Source organism: Rattus norvegicus, chromosome 8 (assembly GCF_036323735.1).
Source record: "Rattus norvegicus strain BN/NHsdMcwi chromosome 8, GRCr8, whole genome shotgun sequence".
Classification (NCBI taxonomy): domain Eukaryota; kingdom Metazoa; phylum Chordata; class Mammalia; order Rodentia; family Muridae; genus Rattus; species Rattus norvegicus.
In genome coordinates, this window is record NC_086026.1 from 119,769,697 (window position 1) to 119,787,608 (window position 17,912).

At 46.4% G+C, this 17,912-nt stretch overlaps 1 protein-coding gene across 2 annotated transcripts; it reads right to left on the reverse strand.

Moving 5' to 3' along the window:
- Positions 1 to 4,008: 4,008 nt before the first annotated feature.
- On the reverse strand, positions 4,009 to 16,473 carry Fam240a (family with sequence similarity 240 member A). 2 transcript variants are annotated; one of them, XM_039082667.2, is made up of 3 exons: positions 16,357 to 16,473; positions 6,030 to 6,175; positions 4,009 to 4,615 (listed from the first exon to the last, which is right to left on the reverse strand). In XM_039082667.2, exons 2-3 carry the CDS (start codon positions 6,170 to 6,172, stop codon positions 4,525 to 4,527), a joined length of 234 nt encoding a protein of 77 aa, XP_038938595.1. In that variant the 5' UTR covers positions 6,173 to 6,175; positions 16,357 to 16,473; the 3' UTR covers positions 4,009 to 4,524. The 2 variants fall into 2 exon arrangements, with proteins under 2 accessions (XP_038938595.1, XP_038938594.1); XM_039082666.2 differs by having other exon boundaries at positions 16,332 to 16,432.
- Between the last annotated feature and the right edge of the window lie 1,439 nt (positions 16,474 to 17,912).

Sequence of the window (17,912 nt, forward strand, 5' to 3'; positions counted from 1 at the left end):
TGCATCCATACTTGTAGCAAACAACATAACTAAAAAAATGATTACTCAAGTTCGTATGTGTGAGTGTTTTCCTGGATGCCTGTATACCGTGTGCATGTCTGGTGCACACAGATGCCAGAAGAGGGTCTTGGGCCCCCTGGGACTAGAGTTACAAATGGTTGTGAGTCACCGTGTGGGTGCTGGGAACTGAACCAGGGTCCTCTGCAAGAGCGGCCACTGCTCTTAGCTGCTTAGTCGTCTCTCCAGCTTCCCAACCATTTTGTGGCAAATGATATCATTTTGTTCTTTGTGGCTACATAAAATTCTGTCTCCTATCTAATCTATATGTCCTGTTGTGTATGTAATCTATAATATACGCCCTTTATCCATCCTCCATTAATGGACACCTGGGCAGCTTCCATGACAGGTATGGGGAATGGTCTTGCAATAAACGCACGTTCAGATGTCTCTGTGGTGTGATGACTTAGAACCCTTCAGGTCTAGACCCTGGAGTAGTGTAATTGACTTGTTTGTATGGTAATTCTGTTTTTAAGGGTTTTTTTTTTTTTTTTTAAGAATTTTCAGGGTTGGGGATTTAGCTCACTGGTAGAGCGCTTGCCTAGCAAGTGCAAGGCCCTGGGTTCGGTCCCCAGCTCCGAAAAAAAAATTTTTTTCATAATGGATGGGCCAATCTACCTTCCCAAGAGTAAGCCTTCAAGTGTGGGAGACTGAATTTGTACTAAAGATGATGGACTTTTATAACTTTTATAAAAAGTTGACACAGAATTCTTGTAGCCCAGGCTGACCTCGAGCTTTCTATGCAGTCAGCACGTCCTTAAACTGTTGACCCCCTTGCCTCCACCTCCTGCATTCTGGGATCACAGGCCTGTACTACTAAGCCTTGCTGAAGATGATAAATTTAAGTGTGTTAAACTTTTGGAAGTGTTTGAATCAAGGAATAGTGGCTTAGAGTCTAAATCTTACTGCCTTAAGAAAGTGAAGCTGACATTTGACACTTGCTTATCATCATTTGTGTAAGTGGGTAAGTGTGTGTGTGTGTGTGTGTGTGTGTGTGTGTGTGTGTATGTGTGTATGTGTATAGGACATGTATATATTTGAGTATATTGAGTTGCCGTGGTGCATGCGTGTAGGTCAGAGGACAAGTTTCAGTAGCCAGTTCTTTGCTTCCAATGTGGATTCCAGGACTAAGCTCAGGTCCTCAGGAGCTCTCAGTGAGTAGCTTCCCCCCACTGAGCCATGTTGCTTGCCCAAAGCTGACTTACAGGACCTTGAGTAGCCTAGACAGGACAGATGTGAGGGAGAGAGAAGATTGGGATGGCTAGATTTTAGCCTGAGTAACCAAGAGAATAAAGCATTGTTTATTGAGATAACAAGATGGTGTCGGGGTCACTTGGAGTTGTGACTGGGAGTGGAAAGGCTTCCAGAAAAACACTTTTGGAGAATCAGAGGAGCAAACAATAAGATAGTCCAAGTTTGATATTAAGAGTCGGAATAAGTTTGCTATCCTTGGGGTTGGGGATTTAGCTCAGTGGTAGAGCGCTTGCCTAGCAAGCGCAAGGCCCTGGGTTCGGTCCCCAGCTTCAGAAAAAAAAAAAAAAAAGAAAAGTTTGCTATCCTCATATAATTCCCTAAATTGCCATTACTGGAGACTTGTTAATCTACTCAGCTGTGTTCAGCACTGTTCACACCACCGGTGTGCCCACCTTTTAAATTAATCCAATGTAAACACGAACATGGAAAATGAGACAGGGGGACACATGTCGTCCACCGGGGAGATGGGACTCCTTGATTTGGAACACCAGTTGAACTGGCTGTTGCACACACACACACACACACACACACACACACACACACACTGCCCCATGCTGACATTCTTTGTGCTGTTACTAACATAACCTTTCTCTTCCGGGTGCTGAGACAAAACTCTTGACAGAAACAGCTTCTGGGAGGGAAGGTTCATCTCTGCTCACAGTTTAGAGGATGAGTCTATATCATGGGTGGTGTTGGGAGCAGCTCAGTTTGTGGTGACTGGAACCTGTGGCGTGGCTGTTCACATCTGAGCGGCAAGGGAGCTCAACCCTCAGGTATAACCTCTCTCCAGCGCCCACTTTGGCAGCTACCCACTAGCCCGAAGGATCCAAACCTCCCCAGAAGAGGGCTCTCGGCTGAGGACCAGGTGCTTCAAACCTGAGCCTTCCTGGGAGGTTTCACTTCCGGCCCTAACAAGACCTACGTGCGTTTTCTAGGGAGCTGGTGCAGGCTCCCGGCATCTGAAACAGGTCACATGCACGCCCCACACTTGAACTCTTCAATTCAGACTCCACTGAGGATTTTTTAATTAGTGGGATTTTAGCACCATCTTATACGTGGATTTTGGTATTTGATTAAAATACATTACCACCAAGCACAAGTCATGAAGTAGGGACACTTGGGCGGTCATTAATTAGTGCGATGTTTTGAAATGAGGATTTGCTTTGGAGTTGGAACTGATACCGAATCTCGGCTCTGTCACTAATCCATTTTATACTTGTGTCACGATTCTGAGCCTCTGTTTTCTTGTCCATAAAAAGCTGTAATAGTTGGGGCTAGAGAAATGGCTCAGAGTTTAAGAGTTTATACTGCTCTTGCTGAGGGCCTGAGTTTAATCCCCAGCACGGGCAGAGGGAGGCTCGAATCCACCTGTAACGCCAGCTCCCAAAGACTTTACAGCTCTCATAGTCCCCTGCACTTGCATGTACACCCCCACATGCACAACCACACGCAGACACACAGACACACCCACACAGACACACATGCACAACCACACGCAGACACACAGACACACCCACACAGACACACATGCACACCCACACACAGAGACACATGCACACAGACACACACAGACACACACAGACACACATGCATACACCCCCACACAGATGCACATGCGCACCCACACACAGACACACATGCACACCCACACACAGAGACACATGCACACAGACACACATGCACACCCACACACAGACCCACATGCGCACCCACACACAGAGACACATGCACACAGACACACATGCACACCCCCACACAGAGACACATGCACACAGACACACATGCACACCCACACACAGAGACACATGCACACAGACACACATGCACACACCCACACACAGACACACATGCACACACCCACACACAGACACACATGCACACACCCACACACAGACACACATGCACACACCCCACACAGACGCACATGCGCACCCACACACAGACACACATGCACACCCACACACAGACACACATGTGCACTCTACACAGACACATGTGCATATCCCATACAAGTACACACGCACACTCCCCCCAACAGATACACATGCCACCCCCTGCCAGATACACATGCACCCCCCCAGATACATACACACACCACACATTCCCCACACAGGTACACATGCCTACACATAATTTTAAATGAAAGTAAGTTTTTTTTTTTTTTTTGGTTCTTTTTTTCGGAGCTGGGGACCGAACCCAGGGCCTTGCGCTTCCTAGGTAAGCGCTCTACTACTGAGCTAAATCCCCAGCCCCGAAAGTAAGTATTTTTAAAGTGTAGTAAATGGTAGCAACAACAACAACAACAACAACAATAATAATAGTAATAAATGCATATGTGACCAGGGAATTGCTTTTCTGTTTACCAGTTGAATTAGCCCTGTGTTTAAAGACTTACAGGTCTCATATACAACAATCATGAATCTCTCTCCTCTTTTCCTCTGTGCAAAAACAAAAACAAAAAAAACCAAAAAACAAAAAAAAAGGTTTCCCAGACCCAGTTACCACTGCATTGTCATTGATGGTGACCCTTACAATTCTGGACCCAAGAGACGGAGTGACAATGCCACTTCCGAGTCTAGCACCTGTGTGCTAAGCACCCTTGGTGTGGCCTGACACCAGCTTGGTTGAGCTAACAGACTGGAAGTTAACCAGTGCAAACTCGTGGAGATCCCACCAAATGCGTACATAGAAGAGAGTGCTCACGGACTAGCACACGACTGAGTTTATTAAAATTATTTCCATATTTTATTGAGAGACATGGTTCATGAGTTCACACAGAGGCTGGTTTTTCGCAAGCCTTATGTTATGACTACTGGTGCTACTGTTCCTGTAGATGGGCTCTTCTCTTCAAAGGGAAATACGAGAACAGATTTCATGTAGTGATGTTTCCTGGGTGAAACGGTGGGGCAATGCTTAAAGTAAGACCAGGAAGATTGGAACCCCTTCTGATGTGCACCCTTCTGGTATGCTCGTACTTTAAAACACAAGTATTTTAAAGCTAGAGGGGAGTGATATGAAAACAAACCCCTTGATATTAAACAAGCTCACGTTCAGAGGCGTTGGGAGTAGTAGCCTGACTTCCATGCAGAGAGGAAGACTTGGCAAGCAGCTGCCATGGGGCATTAGGGAAGGATGTGCAAGCAGAGGGGCTTGGGGTTCAACTGGCTTCTAGCGGAGTGACCTCCGGTGCCCTGGTCGGGGCTGCGGGAGCCCTCAGCTGACATTTGTCTGCTTCTCAGCCTCATCTGGGTTGTTCCTCAGCCTCAGCTTCGTCTCCAGCCTCTGCTTCCATTCTTCCCTGAGTCTAGAAATAGAAACGTGACAGATGGGGCCCTCCTCGTCACTGCAGCTGAGGCCCTGGGAAGCGTCCTCCCTGAAGCCATTCAGCGTTCGGGTTTTAGGAGGGTACATGGAGGACTTGCAAGTCAAATGTATTTGTGTTTTTATTTTCCTGAGTGGAAAGGGGCAGAGTCACTTTCTGACTGGGTTTTCCATGTGTACATATATGTATGCATGTGGGGAGTGGTGGGGGGAGCGTTGCGCTCGGAGACCAGAAATCAATGTCTGGTGGCTTGCTTTCTTGCCCCTTACCTTATTTTTAAATTAAATGTGTGTGTGTGTGTGTGTTGTATGTGTGTTGTATGTTGTGTGTGAATATTTTGTCTGCATGAATGTCTGTGTACCGCGTGCATGCCTGGTGTCCCAGAGACCAGAAGTGGGAATTGGATCCCCTGGCACTGGAATTACAGATAGTTGTGGGCCACACATGTGGGTGCTGGGAATTGAACCTGGACTCTCTGGAAGAGGCTCTCTCTCTCTCTCTCTCTCTCTCTCTCTCTCTCTCTCTCTCCTCTCTCTCTCTCTCTCTCCTCTCTCTCTCTCTCTCTCTTCTTTTTTTCGGAGCTGGGGACCGAACCCAGGGCCTTGCGCTTCTTAGGCAAGCGCTCTACCACTGAGTTAAATCCCCAACCCCCGAGGCTCTCTCTCTTTCAGAGCCATCTTTCCAGCCCCTACTTTATTGTTTGATAAAGAAATCTCTCGCTATACTGGAGCTGGCCAATTCAGCTAGACTGGCTAACCAGCAGGTCCTAGTGATTCTCCTGCCTCCGTCTCCCCAGCACAGAGATTATGGGTGTGCACCGCGCTGTGCCTGAATACTTTGTTTGGCTGGGGATCAAACTCAGGTTTTTATGCTTGTGTGGCAAATGTTTTACTAAGTGAGCCCTCTCCTCTGTCCATTTTGTAGCTGTTTTTCTTCCTTCTTCCTTCCTTTCTCCCTCCCTTCCCCCTTCTCCCTTTCCTTCCCAACGTCCCTCTTCTTTTTTTTAACAGTTTCATATTACCCAGACTTGCCTCAGAGCCATCTCCAGTACTTATTTTTATTATTTCAAATGATGTATATAAATTCCTGTAGATGAGGGTGTGTGTGTGTGTGTGTGTGTGTGTGAGAGAGAGAGAGAGAGAGAGAGAGAGAGAGAGAGAGAGAGAGGAGGTATTCAAAGACACCAGAGGTGTTGGGTCCCCTGGAGCTAGAGTTACAGTTGATCGTGAACACCCACTCGGCAGCTAACAAGTCTGCTATTCCAGTTCCAGAGGATCCAGCACCTTCTTCTGGCTTCCAGGGCACTGCATGCACGTGCTGCACAGACATACAGGCGAGACATCACAGAAAACATATAAGTGCATAAGTCGCTTTGAACGAGACACGTGCTGCGTACTTTCTCAGCGCGCTCCTTCCCAGGCGGTGCTCCTCAGACTCTCTGTAGCACGTCTGCTTGCCGATCTCCCTCTCCCAGAACCGCTTGAGTTCGTGGCAGGTGTTCCTACAGAAGACCTCTCGACGGACGTACTGATTGTTCATCCCCTGAAAAAGAAAGGAGCCGTTGAAGCCCTTCAGAGCGTGATCCTTGGATTCTGCAGGATACAGGATCCATTTGAACAGACCGCAGTTTTCTTAGGACCCTGGCCAGCCACAGGACCTGAGGCACCCGGCCTCCTGAGGGCATCTCTTGTCAACACACAGTAAGAACTGAAGACAGAAGGTCCAAGTATGAAGAGTGGAGTGTACCTGGGCAGGAGTGCTGTGAACACGGGCCTGGAGGAAAATTCCTTACTGGAAGGAGAACCATCCCTTCACAGTAAGCACAGGCATGTGCACTGTGGGGTTGGGGCACCCACATGAGGAGCTAGGCAGTGACTCACTCAGCAGTGACAGAAGTCACCTGTGTCATCTCAAATGATGACCTGACAAACTCTGAAAGTTTTAAGCCTTCTACCCAAGGGATGTGTGACAACAAATGATCTCAGGGTTTGATGCAACCAATGCCAAGCTGTCTTCAGTCAGTATGCACACACATGGGCACCATTCATGCTAGATGGCCCTAATTTTCACTTAAAAAAATAGACAGGGTATCACCGTGTGGCTGCGGGTGACCTGGAGTTTGCTGTGTTGATCATGCTATCCTCAAATTCATAAAGATCCACTCAAGTCTGCCTCGGCAATTCTGGGATCACTTTTAACACACACACACACACACACACACGCACGCACGCACACACACACACACACACACACACACACACACATTGCTCAACTCCCAGAGCTCAGTAAGTCCAGCCAACAAGACACAACTAAGACAGCAAGTATGTTCAAAGCCAGTCTGGGTTACATGGAGAGTGCCAGTCAGTCAGGGCTGCATGAAAAGACCCTATCTGAACTAAACAAGGACAGCAGCGGCTCCTGTTTGCTGGAGTCCCCCAAAGAGGCATGCACAGGAGACGCCAATCTGGAGGGAAAGCTGTGGCTCACCCAGAGAGGATTTGGGTCTTATTTTAAGAGCAGTAAGGTCTGCCCATATGTGTGTGAATGAAATCAGGGCTGCCCAGACTATCTCTGTGCAAGGCGTGCTGGGGCGTAGACTGGACGGGTAAGAGTGGGTCCCGGGGAGAGATGACCAAGCTGCAGGAGGCAGCCTGGGATTGGCTGAGGCCAGAGTATGAGGGGCAGAGATGCTGTAGTGTGCACTGATTCTCAAGGGATCCAGAGTGGTCAGCCCAGGGGGTCAGTGAAGAAGAGGGGTTTCAATGAAGACTCCCCTGCTGTGCCTAGGGCCTGAATACCCTTGGGGAGAGACAGAGGACAGAACTTGGGAGAGCAAGCCCAGCAGGTCAGATGGAGATGAGGGTGTGACGGCTGGGTGCTGATGAAGGGCCAACGCGGCTCCTAAAGGTCTGGCCCATGATTCAAGGTCAGCGACCATGAGAGTTGGGTGGGGTCTAAGTAAAGAGGAGATTGAAAACATGTTTTTTTTCCAGACCTCTGTCTTCACTGAGCCAATGTCCTCAGCTCGTAACGACAATTCTCAGAGGGCTGGAAAAATGCCTCAGTTGTCATGAACAGCTACAATTCTTTCAGAAGATCCCAGCCCAGTTCCCAGCACACAGGTTGGGCAGCTCGCAACTGCCAGTAACTCCAGCTCCAGGGGATGGACACCCTCCTTTGGTCCCCAAATATATCTGTAATCATGTGCACAGAAACAGTCACACATCCAGGAATTATCATGCCAGCTGGTGGTTGTTTCACGCCTTTAATCCCAGTACCTGGGAATTTCTGAGTTTTGAGGCCAGCCCGGTCTACAGAATGATTCCAGGGTAGCCAGGGCTACACAGAGAAACTCTGTCTCGAGACGCCTAACAGACAGACGAACAAATAAAGTAAAATCTTTAAAATATTATTTGATTTAAACATTTAAACTTAAAACATTATTTCTAATTTAAATTTAAAAATATTCCTGCCAGGCTCAAGAGGCAAAGACAGATGGCCCTCTGTGAGTTTGAAGCCAGCCTGGTCTACATAGCAAGCTCTAAGCTAGCCAGGGCTACATAGTGAGACTTGGCTTTAAAAAAAAAATTGGGGGCTGGGGATTTAGCTCAATGGTAGAGCGCTTACCTAGGAAGCGCAAGGCCCTGGGTTCGGTCCCCAGCTCCGAAAAAAAAGAACCAAAAAAAAAATTGTTTTTTTATGGTGCCCACTTTTCTTATCTTCAATATTTCTCTTAAGTTCAACTTGGTCACAGATTTAAAGCACACTGCAACGTGTAAGTTTTGAGTACATTTACAAGCTGAATATCTTATCCAAAATGCTTGAGACCAGAAATGGTTAAAGATATTTTAATATTTGCATATGCATAATGGAATGCTTTCCCAATTCTAAACATGAAATTCATTTGTGTTTGCTGCACGCCTTGTGCACATGGCGGGGATGCAATTTTAGGCATCGTTTTAGAGAATTTCATGCATGAAACAATTTCACGATGTGGAATTTTCCACTGTGGCAATGTGTCAGCACTCAAAAAGTTCTGAATTTTGATTTTTTTTTTTTTAAGACAGGGTCTATGGTCCCTACATAGCTGAGGGTAACTTTGAACTTCTGATTCTTTCGTTCTGACCTCGTGAGTATTAGGATTACAGACGTGGACTGCAATCCATGAGTTGGTTTTTTTGTTGTTTGTTTGTTTGTTTGTTTGTTTGTTTTGTTTTGTTTTTGTGATGAGAATCTCACTACATTGCTTTGGCTAGGAGCTTCTGGGCCCACTCAGCATTCCCAGAGTTAGGACTACAGCCTCAGACCTCAGACTTTCTGACTGTTGTCTGGTGGGGGTCACCAAAGCTGGAGGAACATAATGGGCATCTCAGGAGAGAGTTCCATTTTCTTCGTTTGAACACGACCGTCTGGTTCCTGGATATGTGACTGAGACTCTTTCTCATTACGCCTGGTCTGCTCACTGCCACGTAATGGTTTGGTGACAAGCAACCATGGTTTCTAGGTGAAGCAATGTCACCCAACAGCCCACACTCAGAGGAGCATCAGGGAAGCCCTTTCGCCCCTCTGCCCTCGGAACACTGCCACGTCCCCAGAGGTGTCCCATATGGGCACGCAGACAAAGAAACACCCCAGACAGAGCGATGGCTCAGAGTCGGTTTCCTTGGCCCAACATGGTGGAAGGAGAGAACTGACTCCCTGCCTGTTGTCTTCCGCTTTCTCAGGCTCGCTAGGGTGGGGGCCACGCCCCTGAAAATCATTTTTATTAGGGCATCTCACCTTCATTCCCCCTCAACTCCTCAATCTGTTTTCCTTGTCAGTGTCACGAGGAGCAGGACTACAGAGGTTGCGGTTTGTAACTTTGTAACTTCCGGGAAATCAGGAGCGGGAGAGGGAGGCGGCTCCACCTCTCAGAGCAGGGGTTGCTCTTGCAGAGGACCTGAGCTCAGTCCCCGGCAACCGTACGGTGCCTCACAACCATTAGGAACTCCATTTCCAGAGGATGTGATGCTCTCTTCTGACCTTGCAGGCACCGGGCACGTATGTGGTGAACAGACAAACAAGCAAAACACTCATATAAGTAAAATAAAATAAATACGTGACAACTTTAAAAACACACGTTCAGGACAATATGAAAGCGAGAGTAAAGACGACGAAAAATACCTAATACTCCCATCCACCTCATCTGATTTTTTTTTAAATATTTATTTTATTTATATGAGTGCACTGTAGCTGTTTTCAGACACACCAGAAGAGGGCATCAGTTCTCATTACAAATGTCTGTGAGCCACCATGTGGTGGCTGGGATTTGAACTCAGGTCCATCTGGAAGAACAGTCAGTGCTCTTAAACACTGAGCCGTCTCTCCAACCCAGGGCAGGGGCTGATTCTTATCACAGACATAAACATCTCTTGTGTCAGCTGTTAGGGTGGGAGTTGAGACAAAGTGAATCCACATCTGGCCCAAGGGGCTTGTGGGTGCTTGGGGGCGGGTGTTGGACATGCATATTGGTTGACAGGCAGGGATAACCTGGGAGGGAAGTGGTCTCCTCAGAGTCTGTGCTGAGCCACTTCTGTAGCCACTGCTACAGAAGCCAGATGGAGTTTTCTAGTTGGTCTGGGCAGAAGGTCCTGGCTACTTTGTAGTGTTATGAAAACATGCTGTGTCTTTGTTTATAATTCTGGTTGGGTAGCCGGGTGCAATTGTTAACATTTGTCAACCTGTGCACTGAAATGGAGAGATCGTACTACACTGGTTAAGCTCTATAAAGGTGAAGAACTCTTTCTTCTATCCTTGGTATAGAGACTCAGTCCTGGCCCACTGCCTTCACCCACGGGGATGGGACGGGTGTGCTTTGGAGTCAGCATCTCATCTGAAGGGCCAGCACATTCTGTCACAGGCATGTGTTTCCTGTGTTTGTGTTTTAGTTTCCTCGATTTTACAGAGACCAACCGCTTCTCTTTGCAGAAGGGTGAGGGAGAGGCGCTAATAACCGGGAAGCTCTTGGGAGCACTGGAGACTGTTCTAGAGAAATAAACGACCCCCCTGTGTCTGTTCACTGAGGAGACCACGGGCCAGACTGTGCCTGAAGTTAATTCTGCTCACTCTCCGGCTTCCAGTCACCATGGCGCCACTCCCCCGGATTAATCAATGCTTAAACCATAGCATTAATTCAGTTACACAGAACTTGAACCGATCACATCTGTGAAGCATCTATTCTGAATGGGGAGCTGACACATGCTCAGGGAGTCAAATGAAAGAAGAGAACATTTGTCCCCCGTGAGTCCGATGCCATGCCAACAGCTCAGTCCCTCGGGTCTCGTGTTACCTAGGGCATTAGGACCAAATGGAGGAATCTGAGAGGGTTTTTTTTTTTTTTAAAGAGTTTTGGCTTATACTGGTCATTCTTATGACTCTTGGCTAGAAAGCCTCATTGTTACACAGTGTATTGTGCATACCAAGAGTAAGCTTCCTGCACGGCCAGCATTTCCTAAGAGCTACTTTTTAACAAGATTACTTTTCAAATTTCTAAAAATGTTTAGCCACTTTCCAGATTCTTATTATTATTGACATTTTTTAAAGATTTATTTTTATTTTTGCTTGTGTGTACACTGGAGTTTCAGGTAGTTGTGAGTTACCCAGAGTGAGTGCTGGGAATTGAACCCAGGTCCTACAGCAAGTTCTCTCTCTCTCTCTCTCTTTTTTTTTTTTCTTTTCCTTTTTTCGGAGCTGGGGACCAAACCCAGGGCCTTGCGCTTGCTAAGCAAGCGCTGTACCACTGAGCTAAATCCCCAACCCCAGCAAGTTCTCTTAACTTCCTCATCTTCCTTCTTGCATGTGTGCATGTGTATTAGTGTGTATTATGTCTATATGTGTGGTGTGTGTGTGTGTGTGTGTGTGTGTGTGACCTATGTGTATGTGTGGTGTCTTTGTGTGTGTATGTGTGATATCTGTGTATGGTGTGGTATGTGTGTTTGTGTATATATGTGTGTGCTTTGTGTGTGTATGATATCTGTGTATGGTATAGTGTGTATGGTGTCTGTGTATGTGTCTGTGTATGGTATGTTGTGTATATGTTTGTGGTATCTTTGTATGTGTGTATGTGTGTGCCATGTGTGTGATATCTGTATACGGTATGGTATGTATGGTGTCTGTGTATGTGTATGTGGTGTCTTTGTGTGTGTGTGTATGTGTGTGTGTGTGTGTGTGTGATATCTGTGTGTATGTGTGTGGGGTCTGTGTGTATTTGTGTATATTGTGGTGCGTATGGTGTGTGTGTGCGTGTGTATGATGCATCCATACTCACAAAAGCCAGAGAGTGTAGTGTCGCGCGCCCAACGTCTCGCCAGCAAGAACGATGCGCGGACACCAGGATCCTTCTGCAGCAAAGCGTTTATTACATCTTGAAGAGGAGAGAGCGAGCCCCAGAATGGCGCTGCTTATATACACCCTAATGTGGCGTGTCCACGCCTGATTGGTTATTTACCCATGATCTCATAGGCACGCCCCGGAGTGGGCAAAGACCTGGCACGAAGGCACTCTTGCACATGCACACACAGTTAACTTCCTGAAAGGAAGTCGGCTGGCACGGCGAAGGCTGGCGCCATCTTGTAATGGCGGAAGCTATCCTGGCCTTCCACGTGGGGCACAGTGGAAGCCAGCGCCATCTAGCGGTGGCGAATGTTATTGCGGCCCTCTACAGTGTAGGGTATTCTCTTTTGTCACTCTCCATCCTGTCCCTTTAGAGCAGGTTCTGTCCCTGTACCTAGAGCTCATGTTTTGACTACACGGTCAACCGCAAGCTGCAGTCTCAGTCACAGGTGTGCATGCATAGAATCACACTAGACTTTGCATCGGTGTTGGGATTGGAATTCAAATCCTCGTACTTGAGTAGCAAGACGCCTGCACCATTTTCTCATCCCTTGGATTTTCCTCTATAGTCATGGCTTGTACTGAATAGAAAGGTTCCAGTTTCTGACAAAATGGAGGACAGAAACCTCACTATTCACCAAAGAAACAGGCCAATAAGGAGTGGACACAAACCGTGAGCTGCCATGTGAGATTCCGAACTGCACGTAGTCGGAGGAGGCTTGTGGGGAAAGACTAGAATTGCGAGATTAGTGAGCACTGCTAAACTTTCCGTTTGTTTTTGCGGTCCTCAGTTTAGACTCAAGGCCATCTGAAACCCAGAAACGGCGCAAGAACTAAAGTTCCCGATGCTTCGACGTCGAAACACCTGACCTCCAGTAGAGGGCGCTGCAGCCCAGCAGGGAGGAGCTGATCTTTCTGGCCACTTTCTCTCGGTTGTCCCAGCAAAACTCGGCCACCTAAGGCTCAGATTTTAGCCCGAGGGACTGGAAAAGGGGGATTCTGTGAATTAGAGCTAAAGAATTAGAGGGGATAAAGAGTGAAGCCCAGGAAAATATATTGGAACAAATAAAAGCCAAAGTCTCCCAATTTGGAAAAACAAAACCAAAACAAAACAAAAACCTCCATAAATCCTCTATCTTTAGTTTCGAGAGATTGAATCCAAAGGAAACCACATCCAGACACGCGCGGAAAAGGCGAGAATGCTGAAAGCAGCAGGATTTTCAGGACACACGGACAAACCCTGGCAGAGCTGGGCAAAGAAACAGACACATCTGGGTGTGGTAGAAATGACATTTCTCCTCTCTGAATAATCAAAGAAACGTAGAGAGGATCCAGAGGCAATCACGGATATTTAAAAACGTGAGTGTCACCTGACTAGATTGAAGCTGAACAGGTACTCTTTTCAAGTATATATAAAATAAAACACTCAAAATTTCCTGAGGGGCCAGGGATGTATGTAGCCTAGTGGGTCCAATGCTTGCCTAGCGCTCCTGGAGCTCCAGGTTCAATCCTCAGTAAGGAATAAAGCCGGGTGCATTGGTCCATGCTGCAATTCCAGCACTTAGGAGATGGAGGCCGGAAGATCAGAAGTTCGAGGCTATCTTCAACTACATAATAATCTCAGAGCTAGGCTAAGCTACAAGAGACTGCGTTTAACAGATTGGGTGTAGGGGTGGGGTCCAGATGGCTCTTTCAAGCCTAATGAGTTGAGCGTACCGGGTCCATGGAAGAACAGAACCGACTTCCAGAAGTTGTCTTCAGACTTCCACATGTGCACTATGTATGACATGACCATCTCTCCCAGTAAATAATAAATAAATAAATAAATAAATAAATAAATGTAATTTATAAATTCCCAGAGCTAATCAAGGAATTTAGCAAAGATGTAGGGCATATAAATGCCCCCAAACCAACCCATGCTAACAATGAACAATGAACAATCCAAAACTAAAATTTAAATCTTAATGGCATTTGCAATAATTCTCCCAGCATGAAACACTGCAATATTAATTCAATGGAACACATACATGTTAGACAGTAACCTAAGAGAACACATACATGTCTGCTAGAGGCTGATGAGGGGAATACCGGAAACCTCCTTTAGAATGAGAGATACACAAGGTTGTGACACAATACAGTACATACGCCAGTCTCCCCAAACTAATTTATGCATGTATTATGACGCAAAAAAAAAATCCAGGGTAGATTGTAAAAACAGATACAGACGAGCTGATACTGAAATTTATCGGCCGAAGGTAAAGGAACCCGGGTAACCAGAGAACTTTGGGAAGGGAAGCATGACGTTGGAGGAACACCTGACTTGCTCTAAAGCTTCCTAATGGAGGAAAATGGCACTGACAGACTGAAGTTCTAACACAGGGCTCAAAGCAGAGTCCGGCAGCAGGCCGCCCAACAGGGAAAGGATAATGTCTCAATTAATAGTACCAAAATAATCAATCAGGGCTGCAGAGATGGCTCAGCAACCACATGGTGGCTCACAGCCATCCGACGCCCTCTTCTGGTGTGTCTGAAGACAGCTACAGTGCACTCACATACATGAAATAAATAAATCTTTTAAAAATGGACCTCAATACAAAAATCAACTCAGAGCAGTTTATATATCTAAATATAACTTTTAAAGACAAAATAAAAAATAAAAATAAAAAAATAAAAAATAAATAAAAATAAATAAAGACAAAATAAAGGAAAGAATTTTTTTTGTTGTTTTTTTTGTTTTGTTTTTGTTTTTGTTTTTGCCCTCATAGTTTGGGTTTTGACAGGGAGCTGAGATATAACACCAAAGACAGAATTCACAAAAGAAAAAGCAAAAACTGCTCACCAAAGTGGAAAAAAAAAACCCTCTGCTGTGTTACAGACACTAAGAGAGTGAAGGGGCGTGCTAGAAACGGAGAGAAGGCTTGCAAAGCCAATACCTGACAAAGAACTTTCATCTGGAATATATTAATGGTTTTCCTTTTCTTGCTTTTCTTTTCTGAGACAGGGTTTGTGTAGCCCGGGCTGCCAGGGTCTCACTCTGTAGACCAGACCGGCTTCGAACTCAGAGATCTGCTCGCCTCTGCCTCCTGAGTGCTGGGATTAGAGGTGCGGAGGGACAAAGTTCTCTCGCCTTCTGATTGGGAGCAGGGGAGTCGAGATACACTGTACGTTTGTGGAGTAAAATTCACAGAAAAAGCATACACAGCCAAGTGTCTTACTGTGTGATAATATGGAAACAAAAAAATTGGAGCAATCCCAGTACTGGAGAGGCAGAGGCAGGAGAATTGTAGCAAGTTCCAGAGTCGGCAGAGCTACACACAGCTAAAACAAAGTATAATGAAATAAGGGAAATGAAATAAGCAGCGGAAATTTTCATTTTTGCACATTGTACCGGATTTGCTCATTGACGTCTCGAAGACTTTTTATTGCTATGGGACCCCCACCGAGTGCTGCTGCCCTCGGTCCCTTGGGCCAGCTGTATTCTTGCCGCTCGGGAATTGGTACAACCGCATCGTTGGTTCAAGATCGAAATCTCCATCAAAATCTGCCTTTTAACCTCATCCCAGACAGTTCTTTTGCCTTCTAAGGAGCTTAGTTCAGGATGATATACAGCGAGGGCCAGTGCTCCGACACCAGTTTATTGAGAAGCCACTGAGATGTGCCTCTGAGTAGGAAGAGACCTTTGTTGTCTGTAATTTTGGCGTCTCTCTGTTAGTATGTGGCCAGTCTCACTATGCTGTCATGGCTGGCCCGAAATTCACCACGTAGCCCAGGCTAGTCTCAAATTCTTCTTCTTTTTTAAATAATTTACTTTTAATTTATATACATTAGTGTTTTGCCTACATGTGTGTCTGTTGGACCCCCTGGAACTGCAGTTCCAGGCAGCTGCCTTTGTGAGTGCTAGGAATTGAACTCAGGTCCTCTGAAAAAGCAGCCAGTGCTCTTAACCTATGAGCTCTCTCTCTCCAGCCCCTAGTCTCAAATTCGTAAGAGACTCACTTACCCTAGCCTCCTTTCTGCTGAGATTAAAAGTATGTGCCACCATACCTGGCTTAAATTTAAATAAATACATACATACATACATACATACATACATACATACATACATACATACAAACAAAGAGGTCACTGATAAGCAGATACAAGAAGGGAGTTTTAGAGGAAAAGGTCAATTCCAGGCCTGAGTTAACTGTCAGAACCATAGGCTACCATGAATCCTGAAGCTATGAAGACCTGCATATACTGGTTATGAAGACCTAAATTTGACTCAGCAGCTAAAAGCAACAGGCTTACAAGGGGTCAACCCACTTCCCTTCCTCTTCAAACTAACCTCCATCACATTTGACGTCTTTTACCTCTGAGATGAGTCTGTGGCCGTCTGATATGGTTTAGAGCCAGCAAATGCCACAGCCCTCCTCCCTCGGCTCTGCCGCAGAGGTCACCACTGGGTTCTGAACCCTCAGGGTCTCTGCCTTTTATACACTAAGTGGGAGAGCTACAGGAGCTCCTGGGCCTGTCAAGGTTACAGGTACCAATTAGCAGCAGAGTGCGGAGATGACAAGGTGGCCTTATTCCTGATGAAAAATGGTCCCCATTCTCTGATCCCACTGCCCACCAGGCAAGCTTCAGCCCTGGCAGGCCTGCAGAGGCCATGACTTGGCTGGATATGGAGCTGATGTTCAGAACATGGTGTGGATTATGTGTGAACAGGAATCCTCGGGGCGGCAGGCAAAGCTGCCTCCTCTCTAGGGGTACAGGAGCTCTGGCTGTCATGCTGAGCTACAGTTTGGGGTCACCTTACAGGATGACTTACAGAGCCATGGTGTTCTTTGAAAGCCCTTAATCCGTGGACCAAGATCTGCGTAGTTGTCCCCCCAATGTGAGCAGGGCTGGCACCAGTGGTTGTCTCCCGGTCAAATGAACCAAAGCGAGAAGGACCTCTTGGTTGAAATTGTCCTTCGTGGCTTTTCAGTTCATTAAGGTTTATTTCGTTTCTATTTATGGGTGTGTGTCTGTGTGAGTGAAGACTGCCAGTGCTCAGCTTCCTTCGGAGGCCAGGAGAGGACCTTGTCACCCCTGGAGTACTGAGCTATCTGACATAGATGCTGGAGCCTGAACTCAGGTCCTGCACAGAGGCAGCTAGCACAGGTAACCCCTGAGCCATCCCACCCCAGCCCCTCTTCATTGTTGTATTTTTGAGTTGAACGTCTTGGGTATTCTTGTCTGAGGATAAACACAGCTTGGGCTATCATCAAACCACGACTGTGTTTCTGAACATGCTTATGAGGGTGTGAGAGCAATGGCGCCAGTGATCACGGAATCAGGACAAAACGCTGGGGATGCCGGCTTGCGTGGGGTATATGATACACACTGTTTTTAAATAAATAAATAAATACTATTAAATAAATACTAAGTAGATAAATTGGCTCGCTCATTCACTCCAGGTAAGTTTTATTGTATTTTCTAAAGCAAGATTTTGAAAATAATTTAATTTTTTAATTTTACGTGCACTGATGTCAGATCCCCTGGAAGAGGGGTTACAGACAGTTGTGGGCTGCCATGTAGGTGCTGGAGATTGAACTTGGGTCCTCTGGAAGAGTAGCCAGTGCTCTTAGCCACTGACCCATCTCTCCAGCCATTTATTGTTCTTCTGATGATAAACATCACACGCAAATGAAAGGGTAAAAAGGTAGTGAAATGTTTGTGGTGTGTGATTTTGAGGTTTTTGCTTGTTTTGTTTTGAGTCAGGATCTCAGTGTGGGCCCTTGCTGTCTTAGCTGTTGTTCTATTGCTGTGAAGAGACGCCACGACCAAGGCAACGCTCATGAAAGACAGCATTTGACTGGGGGCTTGCTTACAGCTTCAGAGGTTGAGTCCATGATCATCATAGCAGGAAGCACACAGGCCTGGT